We start from the raw sequence: 22,395 nt of genomic DNA, 5'->3' as shown, positions 1-22,395 counted from the left end.
GCGATCCACTAGACACTACAACTAGTGAATTGCACCCTTCGACCCGTTATTTTTGTAATTAGTTCCAAAGTCTCCGTTATGAGTCGCCACCATCTACATCGACCAATTGCAGTAGTGGCGGCTATGTATATTATATTAAATAAAAAAAAAAAAAAATTGCAGTAGTGATGGATTTAAAAGTAACAATAGAACAATTGAGAAGTAGTGATATAAGAGTCTCCTCACAAGAATATCCGTAACGTATTACGTTACGTTAAGTACTGACAATACAATGGCCATTAAAAAGAACTTTAAAAATTGAAATTTCTACTTTTGAGCACATTAAATTTATAACTTTAACATCCTTTATTGTCAAAACATATCGAGTTGGATGATCAATGGCGATTATTCAAATTTGTTATGTATATCAATTTGTGTTAATTAATTAGTTTTCTCATACTTTTTTCTTATTTTTTTTTAAATACTACTTCTAATTATGTTGGAAAATAAAGAAAATATCTCGCTGATTTAGCTGATAAATTAATTTATTTATCTAGGCACGACGCTGGAACATATGGTATGTAGTTACGCACCGATCATCGCTGTCACATGCTCTAAGAATAAATAGATGAACGCCAATTACACAAAAGAACCTCGAAGATTATTAAAATAATTTCACTTGCGTCATTCGCAATTATTCCGCTCTCGTATAGCTATTGTGCTTCCAGCCCATTTGCATTATAATAAAATTAAAACGAATTTCTTATTCGGTTGGCCGTCTATCTTGTCCTCGATCGATATAAAGTCCTCCTTCATTTCAATTATTTATTTAATTATATATAACATAAAGTTTAATTATAACGTTACAAATGCACCATTTTTTCTTATAGTTTCTTCATCTTCTTTCTCGTAATTATAAGTTACGCTACTAATTACACTATATCGCATTTAATTTCTGCACAAATTAAATGTAATGTAGTGTACATGTTACGTGCAATTTTTGCAATAATGTTTACCTAATATTTTTCACGAATAGAGAGACAAAAAGGCCTTCGCGACGCTTGTTTCTGAAAACAACTTGGTAAAGCTCACGAAACAAGTTGCAAATTATCGTTGTCTCGATTCCGTTTGTAATGCGTTTTTACTTTGCAGCCTCTCATCTTTGGATCTCTTTACGACTCCGAAAATATTAAATCAATCCCTCGCTCGTTCCTTTACTTGAAAAAATACAATTTTGCTTATGTACACACTTTGGAACAAGTGATTGTGTTTTTCGTGTCTCTTACAAATATGTACATCAGTACACTTATCGCGTACATTTGCATAATACTGCAAGCTTCTTCATAATCACGACAGAAATGAAAGTTTCGCCAAAAATCGCACGATAAAAGGCGGAGTGTCCTGTAACATATCTTCAATAATTTTTACTATTGTATCCAGACATATATAATGTGTTTCCGTACTATATAAGATCGTCATAGATGCAGATACAAATCTTGGATTCCGCGCATGTATACACGTGTATAATTCTATTTTCTTATAATTTTGTTATTATTTTCTGACAACGATATATATGTAAAACGCTCTGCTGTCGTCGGGCCGTTCATTCGTGCTCCCTTTTTTCTCTCCTTTTCTTTCCTAAATGTTGTTACAAACGCAAACGAGGACGATGCGGCGGATCTTCTTTTTTATTACGATCAGCAAAATCGCGGACACATCTCGAGAGTATAGACTACGGATACGTAATAACATATTTTGTTGAATGAAACAGCCGATGAGATACATCTTCTTACCCTACAATCACACGTATTTACATTAATTACAAGTATCGCAACGCATAATGATTCTCTTTTTTTCTCTTTATTTTACTCTTAGAAAAAACGAAAATTTCTTCGGTGTCGACTTCTGGTAGCTCTTTCACAGTCTCGTACTTGTTGCATGAAAATGCTCAGTCAGGAAAGACAAACTCAGCGGCATAATTTCCGTCGCGCTATTATGTTAGCGCAACGCGTTACGGTGTATATCTCTCTTTCTCTCGCTCAATTATATTACTTTATACAAGAGAAGGAAAAAAAAAGAAACGACGGGCGCGAGTAAATCGCGGCGTTTTGCTCGCGACAATTACACCCTTTCATTACAACACGAAACCACAAACACGCACGCACTCTCTCTTTCTCTTTCTTCGGAATAGATATAAAAATCTTGCTACAAGTCTCGATCCCTACATATGTCGATTCTAATTATATATAATTGAGTCAGCTTTCAGCTTGTCTCTTTCTCTGCTTATTCACTCATAGCTTTCTATAAATGTACACGCGCATTTTGGCACATGCACGTACGCATGCACGCGAGGAGACAGAGACGAATATATATAAGGCACAGAATACACATTATACTTTATGTAAGTCGAGCGACGAATACACATACACACACACACACATGCATGTATGCATGCATATACACATACATACATACAAACAAATAAACACACACACATACATACACACGTGGTTGCATAGCCCTGATAAATTAAGAAAAAGAAGAGAAGATGAAAGGAACTTATATAAGTTAAACTCCACATACTTCACAAAAAATATTTTATCAACGCGACATGTAAACGAAGAAAAAAACATAATTAAAAAATATATATATCCTCTACATGCCGAGGATATTAATCAGTACTTCAGTAATTTTCCCGCAAGCGGAAATAATGCGGTATGATGTCATTAAAAATATTTCCAGAACTATAAACTTAATAACGGAAATCGCAATATATGCATTTTTTTACATTAATTTATTGAAATATATCGTGAGACACTTTAATTAACATCCTCGGCGAAAACAATAATAGCTACTTGTGTTTACGCGAGAAATCATACGATTAACCGGCTTCAAGGATTCCTCCGCAGTGGACGAGAAGCGCGATTACAGGAATATTAATTACTTTGTGCCCTAATATTATCACAAAAAAATGAGTCAGCACTCTGTCCCGGTCGAGATTACTCTGATTCTGATCGCTTTCGGAATAAATTGTTACATACTGACCCAACTGTTCTTACGCGAGTCTTAATAATCACATGTACATTCACTGGTCATATTACTCGGGGTGGTGATAGAAAAGTATACAGTTCATATATCATGCGCTTATATTATATACAGTAAACGCCGTTTCGCTGCCGTGTTGACCTTACTGCCGCGGATAAGAGTACGTGTACACATATAGAGTGTATATGTATCTTATCTCGATGCGACAGTATATAACTCGGCCGCTCCGAAAAGAGCGGAAGATCGTCGATCAAGATTTTGGTTAAAAAACGAACGAATCAGACGTTACAAGGCAGCATTAATAATTCTTACAGTACGACCTTGCTGAAGGAATTATTACCTCTATTAATTTCGAACAGTTACTCGTGTAAAACGTCGATATATCATCGCGTGTCGGCTCTCGGAATATGAAATTTCAAGCATTATCTCTGTTTCTTCCTCCTTCTTTCTTTCATTCCTTTTTTTTAGCCACACTACTCTCTCAAGCGAAAATTTACATTATACCAGAGAATTTCTTTTTTTTATAGAATGTGTTATTTTTAAATACGGTTATAATACGTTACGTTAAACAGGCGCCTGTGTGCAAATACAATAATGCCGTTAGATAATAATACGTTACATAATATTTGAGATTAGAAAACACTACATTTCCGTGTTTACGATCGCGCTGATAATCGTCGCGCGGTCTTATATTTGGTACAATATAAGACAAATTGTATTTATAAGGTAAGACTTTCCTTGTTTTCCAACGTATGCGACATTGTCTGCGAGGCTTCTTCTTGTTACAAGTGCAATCACAAAAGCTGCATCGACCCAAACGAATCGTTCATAATCCCCGATGTGTTTATTTTTCGTTTCTTGTTCGCAAAAGAAGTTCGTTCTCGCGATTATTCGATCGAAACGAAGTATATACTCGAGCGGAGTCCGAAAGTGTTACGCTAATGCAATGCTGAATAATCGATGAATTACGTCGATTAAGTCTGCGAGGAGCGTGCTAGAAAATTTATATCAAACATCCCTCAGTCTTGGACGGTGATTTTTTTCTTCTTCGTTTGTGAATAATTCCGCGTGTACTGAGTTGTTTCAAAGGCCGACGAAGCCTATAGATGCAGAAGGAAAACTAGTCGCCGTGCTTGTGAACGTAGCACGATATTACAACATAATATAATAATCGTGGCTTTAGTTTTTATTATCCGATACTGTTACGCTTACTTAGACGCAATAATACTCAATTCAGCTAAGATCAGTCAATATAGTCTTAAACGACATCTTGAATGACTATTGACTACACTAAGGAAAGAAGAATAAGAAGTAAATCGTATACCTCTTCGTTTCGAATTTGAATCTCGCGTGTGTCGTAATCATTAAAGATATTTTCATTTCTTCATCATTAAAGATATTTTTATGCGCGCAGGAATTGCGATCTTTTTCTGATAAAGAAAGTGCATAATGAATGCAATCGAGAATAGCTGGAAATTTTACAATGTAAAAATATTCTCATAAAATATTCTTATAAAATTTGCTACGTCTTGAAAAAGATAATCGATTTAGTAAAAAAAACAATATAAGAACATATTGAATTCCAACCAAAAGCCGATTTTCTAGTTGGAAATATATGTCGATTCGCACTAGAAGAAATTATTTAATGTGCAAAAAATTAAATAGCGTGTAAAGCATTATGTTATTCAAATTTTCATCTCTTTAAGAGCATTCGCTGATAAAATAAATGGCATTGTATAATTCGCCTCGACGACGTACGTGAGAGCGCGCCGATCTGCAGTGTTTCTTAAAAGATATTCGGTATTTCTCGATACAAGAAACGCCGCGGACATAATATAATGGTCACGATTCACGAAGAAGTCGCATCGGAACTCGCACCGTCGTTCGTGACAACTTTCACTGAAAGCACAGTAATCCTGTAGACGTATTGATGTATATGAGGCACCATTTTCATCATTATTATATACAATCGTATTCGATAGGCGGGGATAAATATATCTATATATATATATATATATATGCGTGTGTGTGTACATATATATATCCGTCGCGTGAAAAATAAGTGGTACGATATCTTTACATGCTACATCTTTCTTTCTTTCTTTGTTTTCTGATTCTTTTTATGAAAGCTAGGAGAGTTACCATCGAGCATCGTGATATACATCACACTTTTCTCGGGTTACCTTCGCCGTTCTCTGCTCGCCTCAACATTCTTCGCACACCAGCCGCTGAGTGACTCGCTGTAAATACTGACGCTTCGTGACGACGACGACGACAAGACGCTTCTGCCGCGAGAGCACAACAAGAGTCCGTTGCTCGAACTCACTGTGAATACTCATTAATTCGTTTTTGTCTGTTCGTTCATTCGTTCGGCACTGTTGAGAATTGGCATGTAGGAGTTCACTGAATTACGTTTCAAGACTTCTATAATTCGCAACGAACATTCTTCCGGGCCTGCTCGACAACGCGCGGGATCCGCGCGGAACGAACGCGGACACGGTCTCGCGGCTCGCGACTGAATCGCAGCAGGTCGTCGCGGATCCGGGCGACCTGTCGCCGCGCGACGACAAGCTTCGACGATGACGCGGGCGACAAGGAGGGTCGCGGATAATTCCATCGTACAGACGGGCACCTGTAAAGCACACGCCGTCGTGCCCGCGACTCCACGGGCTACACCGCACAGCCCTTGCGCGTACCGTACAGAACTTTCAGCTCTGGTATGATGATCTTCTTGATGAGCGCGTTCGTCTTGGCGGTGAGCAAATCGCGATGCGGGTCCTTCTTGAAGATTTTGATGCCTGGCCGGTGCACCAAAAATGCGTTGTCCAGGATGAGGAAATCGTAATCGAGAACGCAGAGCGCGTAACCCTGCCAACAAATCATAAAAAAACTCACAATCTATAATATGAATATGCATGAATGACCGTGCGTGTGCAGAAAGCAGAGTTGTGAAAATATTAATTGCATTTTTCTCAGTTTAATAACTGATTTGAACAAATGTTTCAATTTAACTAATTAACGATTGATTCAAGCAAGATCAACGGAAAAATGTTTAATTGACGATTGATTTCAAAGAATTCAATCAAAGACCGTTCCACCGACGATTGATAAAGGGAATCAAAGATTGTTCAATTAACAATTCAACTTAACAGATTTAATGAAATACCATTTAAATGACGATTAGCAAATTTAATTAAGGCTCCTTGTACCTCGCCGCGGCCATATTAAATTTGTGGTATCAGAAGCGACTAAATAAAGAAATGACTAAATAAAGATAAATGTGGACGAGAGAGTATTTGAAACTGTTTGAGCATACTTGTAAAATTGTCCGAAATATATCTCTTTCCCTTGACGATTAATAAATAGTCGTATGATAAATAATGAAACAAAACATATCGATAAACGAGATTCATTTCATGTCTCTCATTTCTTTTCAATGCAATGTGGAGCGCATTTCATGTGTCTTATTTCTTTTCAATGTGGAACGCAGCCAATGGCCTAATGAGAAAATATAACTTCTGGGAATCAATTAGAGACAAGTTCTCTCATTAGGTCATCGGCTACGTTCCAAAACGCGTTGAGAAAAGCATTGAAACCGTTTTGAAAACACTCGCAACGAACAGTTTAGGCAGTCGGATAAACTTACCTGCGTCATTTTATCACTCTTTCCCTCCCAGCTTAATCTCTCGTCGTAAAGAGGATCGTTATTGGTCCCGATGAAGATCGGCTCCCAGTGTATGAAGCTACCAGTTCTCTTACCGATGTGGAACACGTGCAGATCTTCCGTCTCGGCCGCTTCCTGCCACTCCTTGCTTTTGGGCACGTTGTGGCAGCCGGAACATAGTTTCTTGTGGAAAGGTATAGCGGTGCCCGCCTTCAGCATTTGCACCTGTGGACCCACACGAACTTTAGAAACAGAATTCTACGCACGACACATATATGTGTCGTGCACAGTAAACGCGTCGTGTACGCGATTGTGCAATAAAAAAAAAGCCAAACGCGTCGTAAACGGGCTTGTCGTTCGTGACGTCCTGCGCGACTTGTGGCGTGCTTTGCGTATTGGCGGAAAGTGGTAAAAGAAATAACCGGCAATTAGTATCACGTACACTCGTCCAGATTACAATCGTTCTTTGTTGAGGCGCTCCAGTTCTGAATGCGACATGACAAAAGGTGCATTGTGCCGCGCGCCGAGCCATGTGTCGTAGCCGGCGCGCTGTGCGCGAGACCGTCAGACAATAGCGACGCTAATTCCGCGTATCAAGGTCCACGGTCAAAGGAAGTACCATTGATTCGTCGGTCCTCGATGTCTACACTGCCAACGCGCAGTCGTGCGTACTGCGTATCTCTCGTTGCCGTCGTTGTGCTCTCTTTGGCACGTGCTTAATTGCCAGTATCGAGAATAGAGCGTCGATCCGGCCACATGTAAATCGCAAGCCGATCGAATGAGGTTGCTATACGTTAAACATACCAGATGAGTCTTGTTGTTAGGCGGCAGGCTCTTCCCGTCCACCTCGAAGATGGGCAGCACGAAGACCTTGGGATTTGGCTTGTAGAGAGCCGGCTGATCTCTCCTACGGATCATCTCCAGGAACTTGGTAGGCAGATTCGGACTTGGGTACAGCTCTATGTCGCTGGGGAACACGTAGAAAGTGGGCGCGGATTCCCGCGCCACGTTGCGGCCCACGTTCACCGGGTACAGCAGCTTCTTGTCGTTCTTGTACATCTTCGAGAGGCTGACGTTCACCCACGGCGGCCCGAGCGAGCAGTTGTATGTGTCGGAGACAATCTGCTCCGACGGTGGCACCTACGACAGAATTGCAGACGAGTTTTAGCGAGCAATATCGCATATGCATTAAACAAGAAAAGGAAGAAGGGAAAAGAGCACCATTAAGAAGGCGGCCGTTTTCTCTCTTTTCTTCTTTATAATTTATTTTTTACCAAGAAGGTGATGTTTTTATTTCTCTTTATATCAAGAAGATAGTGTTTTTATTTCTTTTTGTACCAAGAAGTTGGTGTTTTTATTTCTTTTTTACCAAAAAGTATTTTTCCCTTTTTCCTCTTCTTTTTCATAGTGCATTCCCTTCTCTTAATCTAATCTAATCTAGTCTTAATCTAACGAGAAAAGACTGATGTTTCGCGGTTGCAGATACCCGTGCGCAAAAAGCACATGTATTCTTAACTTATCACGCGATACAAGACGTGCGGTTTCCACTCCTTTGCTTCGCGATGAGCGAAATCGGCCGCGGAAACGAATGTTTCGCCGCGCGAATGTTTCGCGGAAGCAGAGAACGCGATACACACGTACTCGCACACTTCAGCTCGCCGAAGTGTTCGTTACGACGTGTATCAGCTTGACGAGGATACACGGACGCCACAACAGCAACAAGGCGGCACGATCTAAATACCGTTCGCGTGCCAAGCGGCGAGCTGCATATGCATAAGGTAGATTTACGCACGCACCGCCCGAGAAACAAATTACTGGGACGGGCTCTCCTGCGCTTGCCGCAACGTAACGACGTTCGCGCGCCGCGGCCGGATCTATCATTAATGGGCCAGACCAATGTTCTATCTGTTTACCCGAGTCACACAATTTTCAGTCTTGAAGTGGTTTGAGGCTAAAAATCGCGTAATTGTAGTTATAATGATAGAGCTATAATGGCTTTAATTATAATAGTTAAATCAATAGTCTACTTCTATATATTCAATAATCTATTTTTGACTTTAATTATGATGGTTTCAACGACCCAGTTCTGGACTAAAAACATAGTAAAATTTAAAAAAATTTATATGAGAGAAAAAGCATAAATGTTTTTTTCATACTATATCCTAGATCAAAAGTTGCACGATTCTCAAGCATAACGCTTGAAGTTGAAAGTCGCATAAGTAACTATAGTTATAATGGCTTCAATTATGTTTGTGTTCCGATATTCACTGCCAGTATTGAAAATCTATAGTATATATAAAATGAACTATAAATTTTCAGTACTGGCAGTGAATATATATATATATATTTTTTTTTTGAACATAGTTTATAATGGATTTCAATCTTATTCATATACGCATGAGGTCGAAAATCGTACGATTCTCATTCTAGAGGATGATGGAGCATCCATGGCGCCATGTGCACAGTGACTTGCACAACGATTTCGACACAATGAAGTTGGAAGCTCATCAAACTGCCGAAATTGAAAGTCATTATTCTGCGCGACGGGCTCTTGGTTAGTAATTAATATATTACTAATTATTACTAGTATTATTACTTATTATCATTTAGTGTTCTTAATTATATTATTGTTGCGCGTAAGCATTTATCGACAATAACTCTCAACAATTTTGACAGTTAGATAAGCTCCCAACTTCGTTGCATCGAAAGCATCTTGCAACCGACTGAATGTGATGACATTCTAGTTAGTCCTCTCGTTAGATACGTTATAACGTATCAGCGGGATACTTGCAAAGTGTCATAGATTCACACGAGATGTCTAAGGGAAAGTGCTCGGGGTGAACACAGCGGGGTCTCTCCAGTGACTGCTGGTTAACGGAAGGAAATATATGTTCATCGCGTTGGCGCGATATGGCTCAGGAAATTCGCGATGGATCTGGAACTCAGGGAGAGACTTGAACATATCGCGGGTGGAACTTGAGATGACGGTGGATGACACTCGGATCGAGGGTCAAATCGTCCACTCACCGCTTTTGGCACGTGTTTGCTGCTGAAGAAGACGTGGAAGGTTACCAGTTGCGAGACCAACGGACTGCCGCAATTTCTCGAATATCTGATGGCGTCGAGGGTCGCCGGGAAGTCGGTGCCGGGCGCGTGCATGGCGATCGATATCGGCGCCCGCCAGCGCTCCAGCAGCGGCTCCAGATTGTCCAGGAACGTGTAGTCGGCGTGCGTGGTGTACGTTACGCTCTCCCAGCATCTCACCGCCATGCTCATCGGCACGTAATTATAGAGAACCCAGTAGTCGCCCCGCTGCGCCCGCCTCGGCTCGGTTGACTTCTCGTTGCAGGGAATGGCCTCCTTCAGGCTCATCGCCGCCGGCCGCGCGACCGTCGTGCCGTTCCTCACCTGAAACGAGAAAGCGCTCGTTTAACCGCCGTTAAAATGAGGAAATTATCGTTTGCGTTGGAAATACCGCAGAGCGCTCGCTGCCTGAATTTTTCTATGCGATACACACACCGGTAACGCGATCTCGCGAAGGAAATCGGCTTCTACCGGCGCGAACTTCGATAGTTGCACAGTTATTGGTCATTGAGCGGCGTGAAAGGCAGAAGGATAACGCGATCGTCTTTTACGATAACGAAAATAACTGTCCGCTTTGGAGTTAATGATACAACGCTCGAGTGCACATCGAAAGTCGTGGGAATTCTTCGTGTGACTTTTGTACGATCCATTTTCATTTCGCTGCTCGAAAAAGAGAGAAAGGCGCTGTCGTTCCGCGATATTTGTCGGAAAAATTACATACTTCATTCTTTCAGGAATATTACCCGCAACATTCCCGATGTTTCTTTAGATACCAATGAAGACTGATTAAGAAATTTAAGTTTTCACTTTTAGTGCTACGAGCACACAGCTACAATATTTTCTATTTTTTATTTCCACCATTATGTCGAGGAAAACGTTACATTGGTAGGATCAAAGAGAAGATCAAAGGTGAGATAAAGAGAAGAAAGGAAGGACTGTCGTTCCGAAAGCATCGAAATTTTATGCTTGGATTATATTTTAAAAGATTCTTTTTGAGGAAAATTTTACTGCAAATTCATGGTTCACGTTACATAAACTGTTTGGATTTTCAGCACAATCTTCCTCGAAAAAAGGTCGTTTTGGAATGCAATCTTAATTCTTTGAAGAGCGTGACTTGCAACAGATATTTCTCCAGATAACAACGAAAAGCACTTAAAAAAGGGACTTAAATTTAAGTTCCCATCTCTGGTGCTATACGAGCAGCTATAACAATGTTCCCTATCTTTTATTTCTATTGTCAGCAGCCCTCGTTTGAAAGCGTCGAGGCGCATTGCGAGGATCAAAGGAAAGATCAAAGATAAGAAGAAGGGAAGCGGGCTATGAAGAGAAAACAGGACGACCAAAAGAGAACGTACCGTCTGATTATGCGAATGCTCCGACTTGTCGAGAGCCTCGACCTTGGCCCCGTTGGGCGTTGTGGTGACGAGAAGCTTGCTCCTGAAGGGACCGGTAGCGGCGGCGGCGACGGCGGCAGCGACGGCGCCGTTCGTCTTAGGCGCCGTGGCATCCTTGATAGCGCCCACAGACGCGGCGGAAGCTGCCGACGAGGACGCGGCACCCTTCTGAGTGCCGTTTACGAGGTCGATGGTGCTGTAGGTGTCCGATTGGAGCGGCGCCGCCCAGTTGGTCGGCGGTTCCTCGATCCACGGCCCGGACGAGCCGATGTTGGTGCACACGTACAGCAGCACGCACACATTCAGCACCACCGACAGGCGTAGCGCCCAGTTCCTGCGGGCGATGGCTAAGATGCTCATTCTACAGCCTCCCTTGAACCTGCTCTGCGACTGGCGTGAAGGGGACTGTACGATGAACAGGCGATGAGGAAAGGTCGCGTCGCTCACGTGACTCTCGCGATGTGCGAGCGATGATCCCTTCTGAATGACGACGCAGTTGTCGTTGTTGCGGTTGGTATCGTCAACGTCGGGCTGCTCGTGGTAGTTCCTGTCGTTGACCGCCGCATCCACCCCGTCGCGTCGGCCCACGGCTGTCCGCGATCAGGACCTGCTCATGACTACTGCGAAGGCCGTTGTCGACCGGGACTTGGAGTGCGCGCACCTGGAACCAGAAGAGGAAAAGGGATCCGGATTACGACAGGTTGATACGGCTTGTTAGGGTCGAGGATCGCATACCCTTTCGTTGAGATAGGACTCTATGCTATGCGCTCCGTTCCTCAGAGGTAGTTACGTATCTCTTACTGTATATCGCGGTCTCGTTTATCTCGAGGCACATCGCTGGCGATCTAATTTAATGACTCGACGAGAGACCCGACACGACTTTCCCCTTATCCCGCGTCTGCTTCCTCGTTGAAGCGTTACAACGGGCTCGCTCGTCGATGAAGACGGGGCCGAGCTAGTCGGCCAGCTCATAATAATAATAACAATAATAATAATAATAATAATCCTTATTAACGAGCTAAATCTTTTAATGTACAATTATTTAAAAAAAAAATACAGAGGGATAGATGTTTCAACTGTATCACGAATATATAGGTACAATTTTGACATATTAATAAAGAGAATTACAAAAAAAAAAAGAATATATATATAATAGCTGTTATTCAATTCATTGTCGATGATGATATTGCGTTAAAGAATTATAATTGTGATAGAAGAGGAGGGAGAGTAGTGAAGGTTCTTACAGTTTGCTTCTCTCCCTCCAAAATTTGTAAATTTTATATTTAATTTATATTCTATCTTCCGCGATTTTATATATATATATATATATATATATATATACTTATTTATATATATCATTAATATATACACATATATCTTTAATATGTATATATATATATATTTATAAAATTGTATATCTATATATATAATATTGTATATCTGTATATTATATATATAATAATAATATAATAATATATATAAATTAATAATATATATAATATTGTATATTTAATATTGTATATAATAAAATTCTATATAATATATAATTTTATATATGATATAGAAAATATAACGTGGATTATAAAATATAGGAACATAAACATAGGTTAGATATAAAATTTAAAAATTTTGGAAGAAAAAATAAAAAAGTAATAATAACCCCACTATTTTTTCTCCTTCTGCCACTCTGTCACAGTTATAACTATATAACGCGACATCATCGTCGCGAAGCGCCGCTTCGAATTGAGTAACGGCGATTCGCCGAACGATTTTCTTCACAGGATCACGATCCGATGTTTAGCAATGTCGGCCAGGTGAAATCGAGATGGAAGGAACGACGAGGGGGAGCTATTAATCGCCGAAAATGACTAATAAGAAGCGAGAGCCGCCTCGTTGCTTTTTTCGTGGTTGATCTTGCGCCATCGAGCGAAGAGTCTCCGCGAAGAGGAGATTACCGACGAAAGTTGCCGAGCTGAAGTCGCGAATCCACGACCGATATGTTTCTAGACCGAGCGAGAAAAGCGGTCCTTTCGGAGCACACGCCGCGAAGAAACGATTTCAACAGTTATTTCGTGCCGCGAGAATAATCTGCAGCATGCAATCTTCGCTCGTCATACGCGGCCGTGGCTATTTTAATCGTGAAATTAGGAAGGGGTTATTATCAGCGACAAATTTGATAAACAATGCGACTCGAGGCGCGTAATCGTGTGACTGGTGAAATTTCTTTTTATCTCATGAATCTTATCTCTACCCCATCCACAGCTGGAGGAAGACGTACAGTGGCTTGCAAAATTTAGACACAACGAAGTTTAGAGCTTGACAAACTGTCAGAATTCAAAATCATTAGTGACGGATTTACACAATAATAATAATTAAAGGTGATAACTAAAGAAAGAATGAGACATTTAAATAATAATAATATAATTAAGAATATTAAATAAGGCTAATACTGATAATTAATAATAATAATTAATAATAATAATTAATAATATAATTACTAGGCAAGCTCGTCTGTAATGACTCCCAATTTTAACAGTTTCGCGAGGTCCAATATCGCGTTATGTCTAAATCGTTTTGCAACTTATTTCTTACGCAGATCCAATTGAGTGGCTGAATCTCTTTTTACATGTTTCTCCTCATTTCAAGCGACGTCAATTAAGACGTTTAAGCGTAGCAAATGACGTGATTTAAAACCGCAAGAGACTGTAAAAAGAGCTCCAGTCAAATTACACACTGATATATTGAAAAGTTACACACTTGGATTTGCAGAACAGCTGGCTGATTAAAGATTGCAACGTTTCTCCAGGATGAGTTTCGTAACGTATTTCGTATCCAGTAGGAGAATTTGTTTCTTCAATGATTTTCAGGAGATGTTCTCAGACATGTTTTCCTATTGGATACCGAACAGATTGCAAAACTCACCAAGGAAAAGTGCTTCTATATTTGACCAGCCGACCGTACACACAGAGGCATGTCTGCGTATCGAGCCGTATTATGAGCTCCAACTTGTAATATTTGTGTAGTTGTGTGTTGCAAATTGTGATAAATTGTGTTGTAAATGAGTAAAGGACGACGGTACACAACACACACAGTGTGTGAGCCAATAATTAACTGCACGAGTACGCTTTTAAATCACACAATAGGACGCGGAATAGCTGGTGATCTAACGCAAGACAAATAGAGGAAGTAACACATCAAGCAGCAGTATTAAAATCATACGAATTAACGATTCGCCGCGAAGAATATGCGATAAAACGGTATAGATAACGATAGTGTGACAGACAGAAATATTATCGTCATCTAATATTCGCACGCGACCCACGACGCTACGCAAACGTTTGGAATGCCGTGAGACATGAGAGATAAAAAAAAAAAAAGAACGATATGCAGCTCTTTCCGACTGTTTAATCCTTCCCCACGAGCGTATTCGAGCGGTCGGCGATTTTCAATCTCATCATCTGGCCTCGCAATGAGAGGCCGGGTGTTCAGTCTGATGGCCATGATAAAAAAGCACGTGCTCGTTAACGAGCGAGCGTTCGACAGGTATCGAGTAGTTAGCGAGGAATCACAAAATGAGCGCGCTCGCGAGGAAGACAGTAATGAAGAATCAAATGCCACCATATGCCACTCTCTCAAAGTACACAATTCCTTCACTGAAATGCTATACATATAACTACAGATGAAAATGACCCAGTTTGACGATAACTCACTCGATAAATTACTCGGCGATTCCGGAAAGCTGGTAAAATAGTAATTTAGAAAAAAAATTACAGAAATAAAAAAATGTTAGTATATAAAGCTCGAAAGCAGCATTTACACTGTAAAAAATCTTGTGTACACAGTACGTAAACAAATGTTCCAAAAAGTCCACTTTAAATTTTGTGTCGAAAATAAGTCATTTATGTTTATTCGTGTGTTATTTATATTATGTTTAGACTAGTACATAACATAAATAACACACGAATGAACATATGAATGAGTTATTTTCGACACAAAATTTAGAATGGACTTTTTGGAACATTTGCTTACGTACTGTGTACGCAAGATTTTTTACAGTGTAAGAATGCCCTTAAGAATGAGCAAGATATTTCATTTAACTCATATTAACTCATATTTTTTTATAAAATATTTGGATACCGTATATTGATGTATTATTTATAGTATATAATAATTAGGAAACTAGGTATAAGTTTCTAGAAAAGCTAGAGAAACAGAAAGAATTCTGAAGTCTCTGAGTCATCCATTTACTATCGATCGCTCGTGGCATAACGCGAACGGCGTTATTTTTAAAATGCGGAATCGACACGCGGCTGACCGTCGGTTGTCGTGCAATTTTCTGAAAAGCGCGGTCCTCATTCGCGAGGATCTCGTGATAACGGATTGTTATTACTTCGCGACTGGCTAAACTTTAACCAACTTTAACCGCGCTCCGCAGGGTAGTGCGCAGTTGGGAGGCAACGGCTTCGAGGGATTTCTTTTTGTTACACATGCAACTTTAGGCGTATTGACTTACCAAGAGCTGCGTCTCAGTCGACTGTGTCATTAGTGGAACGCGATATTATTGCAGGATAAAACTACGTGCACGGAAAAAAGATTAGTACCTACTTAAGGCTTCATGTACCTCGTCGGCCATGTCGGATTTGTAACGTCAGAGAAACGAGGAATGCTGGCGAAAGTTGCATGCCATTTCTGAATAAAGATAAATATGAATGAAAGAACATATGAGATTGCTTGAGCATATTTGGAAAATTATCCGAGAGGTATTTCTTTCCTCAGATGATCAATAAATAGTTGTATAATAAATGGTGAAATATAAATGGTGAAATATAAATGGGGCGAGTGAAATGATGAAATAAATCTGTCGTCTGCATGCCTCACTTCATCATTTGTTGTACGACTATTTATTAATCGTCAGAGAAAAGAAATATCTTTCGAACAATTTTACAAATGTGCTCAAACGGTCTCAAATGTTCTTTCGTTCATGTTTATCTTCATTTAGAAATGGTATGTAACTTTCATCAGTATGTCGTTCCTCGCTTCTGATGCCACAAATTCAACATGGCCGAAGTACAAGGAGTCTTAAAAGTAATATACTCAAATCAACAATTGTTGTTTCACACATGAGCAATGATATATAATTTTGTTAGAAGAATTTTTAAGCTTTGAATTTCAACAACGCTCGGGTCGACAAATTGACGAAAAATCTGTTCGATATCGTATTGAAATCAAGTTAAAATCATGTGAAAATCAATAATCAATTTGATATTTCGAAGATATCATCAAGACATTTGGAAGATACTATGTCGACGATCTAGTCATTATTCAACTTATATCGTACTAAAGTCAACGAAATTATGTATGAAGCTCCTTATATTATTCAAGTAACTAACAAAGTTTTTAAGGCTAATGAGCAGCGAATACAGATCTTATAGTGTCATATTAATATAAACTACTAAAGTCGAATTAATATATCGACTCGATATATGGATATGTTAAAATCTATATGATATCTGCATATGATATCTACTAGATAAAAATTAAATTATCAATAACAAGTCGATAGCTATACGATATCTTCTATAAATGAAATTGATATGTAGGTGTCGACTCGACATCGACAAAATATTATGCATATCTATCATTCATGCAATATTAATCTTCCTTTATATGTTTCATTAGTGATATTATATTTATTACTGGATATTCTGTATAATAAAAATATGAAGAAATGGGTACAGATAATATGTTTATATTTCTTTTTGATACATAAAAAAATATTTTACATACTGATACATTTATTTATAGTGCGCAAATAGTTGTATGTTTTTAATGACATTGTATTATTTTTTCCTGGTTTCTCTTTATATATATTTTATGATATTATTTAGTACTTCATGACAAATGATCAAATATAATTAATATGTTATTTGTTTTCTAATATCTTCTGTGTAATAATATAATAAATGTCATGTATCAACTAAATTTTTAGTTGTAATTTTACGATATAGCATCTATTTACAAGGGAATATCTTGACATATCTATGACATATGGATTTATTCTTTATGTAACATCGATAAAATTTCGATCTCTTATTGAATATCAATAAAGAATCTATCGTTATCAAATCGAGTGGTCCGAAAAAATCATCATCGATATCGATTCGATCATCGACTTGTAAACCCGGGCGTTATTTATTTGTATATTAATAATCTCTCCTAAGGAGTATAATATATATAATATGATTATTTTGGTGATAACTTCTTTCGACACTTAAAAATATCATATTCTCAACCCAATATTATATACATTCATGAACATTTTTGAATAATAAGAACACATTTTTCTTTGTTGGATCATACATATTATAGATATGTTAATGTAAATGACTTATCTTCGTAACACTACACGGAAAAAAAAGGTTTGGTTGAATTAACCAAATAGCTGGTCGAATATGAACGATCCAGAAATTTCGATTAAAGTAACCCGAATTTTGTTTAAGTTAACAAGATTTTTGATTGACTAACCAAACATGTCTGGTTATTTATCAGACATGTTTGATTAGTCAACCAAAAATCTTGTTAACTTAAACAGAATTCGGGTTACATCAACCGCAATTTCTGGTTCGTTCATATTCGACCAGATATTTGATTAATTCAACCAAACCTTTTTTCTGTGCACGTAATTTCATTTTAAGATGTCAAAGTGTAAAAAATAAAGATATTTTTGAAATAAGAATGTTCTTATTTCCGTGTGTGGAAAGTGACAAATTAATTCCATTATTGAGTCGGTTTATTATTTCCACGTGAAAGTCACTGGAGAATTAATTAACCTCAAGCGGTGAAGCGATGTGAGTAATTATATAGATCACTTCACGCGACATTCGAATGATATCGTGAACAGGAAAATTGTAACAAGGTCTCGCAATTGTGAGCGAAGAGACACACCACTTTCGCAATAATAAATCTCACTTTATGCCTCGTTTTAATCGATGAAATACTTTCTCTTATATAATCACGGTTATTATTACGTTAAACCCCGTTATTACGGGTAATGAAAAATTACTACGAATTTAATAGATGGTCAGAAAATTTCGGAATTATTTCAATCGAGATTCGTTATGGACGAGAAGGGAGCAACAATCGGCCAATCACCTAAATCCAAGATATTCGAATCGAAAGATAAACGCTGATTGCTTATTTTACATTCGATTAAAATCGCGCATATTCGTTTGTTGACGATGAACGGGATTGTCTGGCTAATGAGTTGCCTGTTCACCGTATGAATAATAAATCCGCTCAATAAATTCTATTGACAGTCGAACAATAACCCAAGCTGTGAGATGGAATGGAAATTTCGATCGTATCTGGACTAACGAACGTCCCGATGCGACACTTGGAAATATTAGATTTTTATTGTAGCGCATTTTATTGTAGGACATTTTTCCTCCTATTTTATGAATTGTTCCGTTTTACTTGGACGCGTAAATAAAACTGAGAAAATACGCTCGTGACAGTTATAATTTCGCGCGATTATAATGAGCGAATTGTCATGCGGCTCTTCAACATAATGACATCTATAATCATCATGTAATGGCGTTAACATCCGATGGATCGAAGTATCTGCGGCTTGTTACAATTATTGGATCAAGCCATAAAAATAACTCCCGACGAAGATAGCATGTATTTATTTTTTCCGCGCACTCGCAGGTAGGGAGGAAGAGAAAGAGAGAAAGAGTCAGGGAGAGCTGTCCGTTAATTAATGAAAGTAATTATTGATAATGACGAATGTAGATTAAGTTCGAGTTCGTCATGGACGACAATAAATTTCGTTTTGTGCAGAAATGTTGAATAATAACGAATCTTTATTTGTTAATAACTTTTTAATAAATAATAATCGCAAATTAAAATTGCTCGACTGTTACTCAGGACTTCGCAACATATGTCAAGAAGTCGAGGTCATCGAAAAAGTGGCGATCATAAACTGAACGTTCGCTAAAAGAAAAAAAAACCATTTGTGTTTACGCACGGAGAAAAATAATTTTGCTTTTTTAGCAAAATCGTCGTTGCTACTGTATATTCGTAATGACATAAAAAAAAAATTTAATTGACATAACTAATTTTACAAATTATTCGTTATCAGAGTAGAAGTAGTTTCGTTGCTACGATAGAAAAAATTTGTTAAATGTATTTGTCCTAAGAATCACGTTAATTTGCTATTGATGCAAAATAATGTATCCTTAGCAAATTTATTTGCTATCGGAACAAAACTGCAATTGCTTATATAAATCCATCATGGTTCCTATAGCAAAATAATTTGTAGATTCAGCAAATTATTTATATAATTATATTATATATTTGCTGGATATATAATTATAATTATATAATTATATATCCAGCAAATAGTGATTAGTATACCTAGCAAATCTTTTTGCTGTCCATATAATAACGAAAAGATTTTGCTAGACTAGCAGAAAATTTGCGGAGCCAGCAAATTATTTTTGTAGGATAGAAAAAATTTGTTGAGTGTATTTGTCTTAAAAATCACGTTAATTTGCTATTGTTGCAAAATAATGTATCCTTAGCAAATTTATTTGTCGTAGCAAAATTGCAACTGCTTATATAAACCCATCATGGTTCTTATAGCAAAATAATTTGTAGATTTAGTAAATTATATCCAGCAAATAGTGGTTAGTACTCTTAGCAAATTTTTTTGCTGTCCATATAATAACAAAAAGATTTTTACAAAAAGACCAACAGAAAATTTGTTGGGCCAGCAAATTATTTTTCTCCGTGTGCCAATTGCGAGATGGGCACATCGATAATCCTTCTCAAAATCGGCGGAAAGATGACACCGCGTCTTTTTGCGAAGGCATTCACATATAAGTGATCAAACGCGATTCCACTTGCCTTATAAGAACTTTATAAGGTTTTCATAGAACAATGGAGATCTTGAAGACCCACACGTATCCGGTCGCTCTCTTCCTGTCCCCTTCTTTCAGGAAGTAGGCGTGGTTGACCGAAACTGATAGTAGCTAGGATTGCCGAGATAGCTCGTTAATCATCGCCATTTGCGCGTTCAGTGACCATGAAACTCAATTTTCGTCAAAACCAGATCGTGCAATAGTTGATGCGTATTTCCGCTGAAAATCGCATTGTACCGTAAAACATTCAGAAGCGTCAGAAACATTCATTAGAAAGGAATTCCTGCTGCTCTGGGAGTGTACTGATGCGTGATTCGAATAATCTTTCGCGTTGTTATATTTTACTTTAGCATTTACCGTGATTTTTTTACGGCGATTCTTTCTCGCCATGCGAGATTTGCTAATATATATATTAGCAAATCTTTTAGCTATCGCAACTAAATAACTTTGCTATGAAAGCAAGAAAATTTGTTCCTGCAGTTAATAATTTTAGTTGTCCATATATTAGCAAATCTTTTTTTCTGTATGACGTATTAATCTTCAAATGAGATTAAACAAAGCATTCAACGAAGATAAATTACTTGCATCGATACATTTTATATGATCCATTGAAAAAAATCTGTTCTTATTATTCAAGTATAATTTTCATGAATGGAAACACACAAAATATCGGATTAAAAATATAATGTTTTTAAACATAATCATATGTACTTTTTCCAAAATAATTATATCATACTTATAAAGCTATTATAATATTCAAACAAAACTGTAACTTTGTTGAAATTGAAGATTTTAAAATTTTTTCAACAAAACCATATATTTTTTCTTATATATGAAACAATGGTTGCTAATTTGATTATATTTGTTTTAAATGAATGCTAATTTGTTTTCCGTGCGTGTATTGATTATCAATTAAAGACTAAAACAATAAGAACGCCTAGGATTAGATATATATCTGAGAATGAGGATTTTTACATTAATCAAGCGATTTTCAGGGCGCCGTTAACGACACTGCGTCGCAACAGCGAATTCATCACACTTTTGACGCGAGGCAGTCGCGTTTGCTAAACGAAAACCTGCAATCAGAGGCGCAAAAAGCGCGTTTAATTGATATCCCATCGGGCGAGTGCGTTTCATCGCCGCTTCACAAGCCCGAAAGAATATTTAGCGATTCCGTGCATCGCCGGACGAAGTTAAGCCATTGCGTTCGCGCAGCGTCGCTATGGCACCGAAAGCTTACCGGCGTCGCATAAATGGCGAGCTTAAAGGGGTTAAAACAACGAGGTTTCGCGCAAAAGCGGCCTCCGCCCGGCTTTTCACGGTAGTGAATCAGTTGTGTGTGTATGTGTATGTGTGTGTGTGTGTGTGTGTGTGTGTGTGTGTGTGTGTATGCGTGTGTCTGGCAACATCCCGCGTTTATCACCGTGCGAACGTGTACGTCACGCTGCGAAATTGTCGTCAAATTACGAGAAAATCGCGATTATCCGAAGTAATCGACTGACGTGATAACGGGATACTCGAGTTTTTCAGATAATCGGACGAGTGCGTTTCGACGCGACGAATGGGATCACTCGGGCAAATATAGTCGTTTCCTCATGCACACACACACACACACACACACACACATCACACGAAACACGTGAAATTCAATTGAATATCACGTATAATTTTTTGGATGTATTGAGATAAAGTTGAAGTATCCAAGTTGAAATGAAACGCCAATGATGTATAATATTAATATTAAACGTGAAATGTTGTATTTATTTCACATATTAATATTATTTGCACATACAATGTTATTTGCTCATATATCAATATTACTTACTATAAGATCTGAACGTATATACCACGGGCATAGTATTATATATGGACTCCGAATGCCCTATGTTCTGTCGTCTAATAGAGTGAAGCCAACATCTAGAAAGAGAGCTAGAATAGAGGGATTATAGTTTTTCTTTCTATTTTGTCACTTTTTTGTTGCGCGTGCATCCATTTCTCGTTTCCATAATATTATAGAGCGCAACAGCACCCCGACTAGACTGGCAAATAAAAGTCTTACTTAAATTTTATCGCACACTTTGTCTGTGCAGAAAGAGACAGCAAACATAGAGGGGCTGTACATATTGGCTTCACTTTTCTGGCCGTATGCGGGGTCCATGTATATCACGTCCATGGTATATACTTAAGGTAGTACTGGCGGTTTATGATCTACCATTCGGAATTTAATAAAATTTGATACACTAGTAGATATTTATGCAAAAAAGATTAGTATAAATTTTTGTAGAGCTACGGAGAGCCAATAAAAAGA

General features: G+C 38.2%; 1 protein-coding gene across 5 annotated transcripts in view; it reads right to left on the bottom strand.

The window, feature by feature from the left end:
• Positions 1–506: 506 nt before the first annotated feature.
• The window catches only part of LOC116848511 (beta-1,4-glucuronyltransferase 1), an 85,482-nt gene continuing 63,593 nt past the window's right edge, over positions 507–22,395 (bottom strand). For all 5 annotated transcript variants that reach the window (XM_032824669.1, XM_032824670.1, XM_032824672.1 and 2 more), the window contains 5 exons: positions 11,128–11,827; positions 9,716–10,096; positions 7,493–7,828; positions 6,671–6,913; positions 507–5,892 (listed from right to left, as the gene is read on the bottom strand). In XM_032824669.1, the coding sequence (XP_032680560.1) occupies positions 5,695–5,892; positions 6,671–6,913; positions 7,493–7,828; positions 9,716–10,096; positions 11,128–11,526 (1,557 nt within the window). In that variant the 5' untranslated portion in view covers positions 11,527–11,827 and the 3' untranslated portion in view covers positions 507–5,694. The remainder of the gene's footprint in view (positions 5,893–6,670; positions 6,914–7,492; positions 7,829–9,715; positions 10,097–11,127; positions 11,828–22,395) is intronic.

The sequence above is a fragment of the Odontomachus brunneus genome, unplaced genomic scaffold, assembly GCF_010583005.1.
Source record: "Odontomachus brunneus isolate Ranch 3 - 2012 unplaced genomic scaffold, Obru_v1 Obru_scaffold_096, whole genome shotgun sequence".
Classification (NCBI taxonomy): domain Eukaryota; kingdom Metazoa; phylum Arthropoda; class Insecta; order Hymenoptera; family Formicidae; genus Odontomachus; species Odontomachus brunneus.
This window is presented reverse-complemented; position numbering and strand designations above follow the sequence as displayed.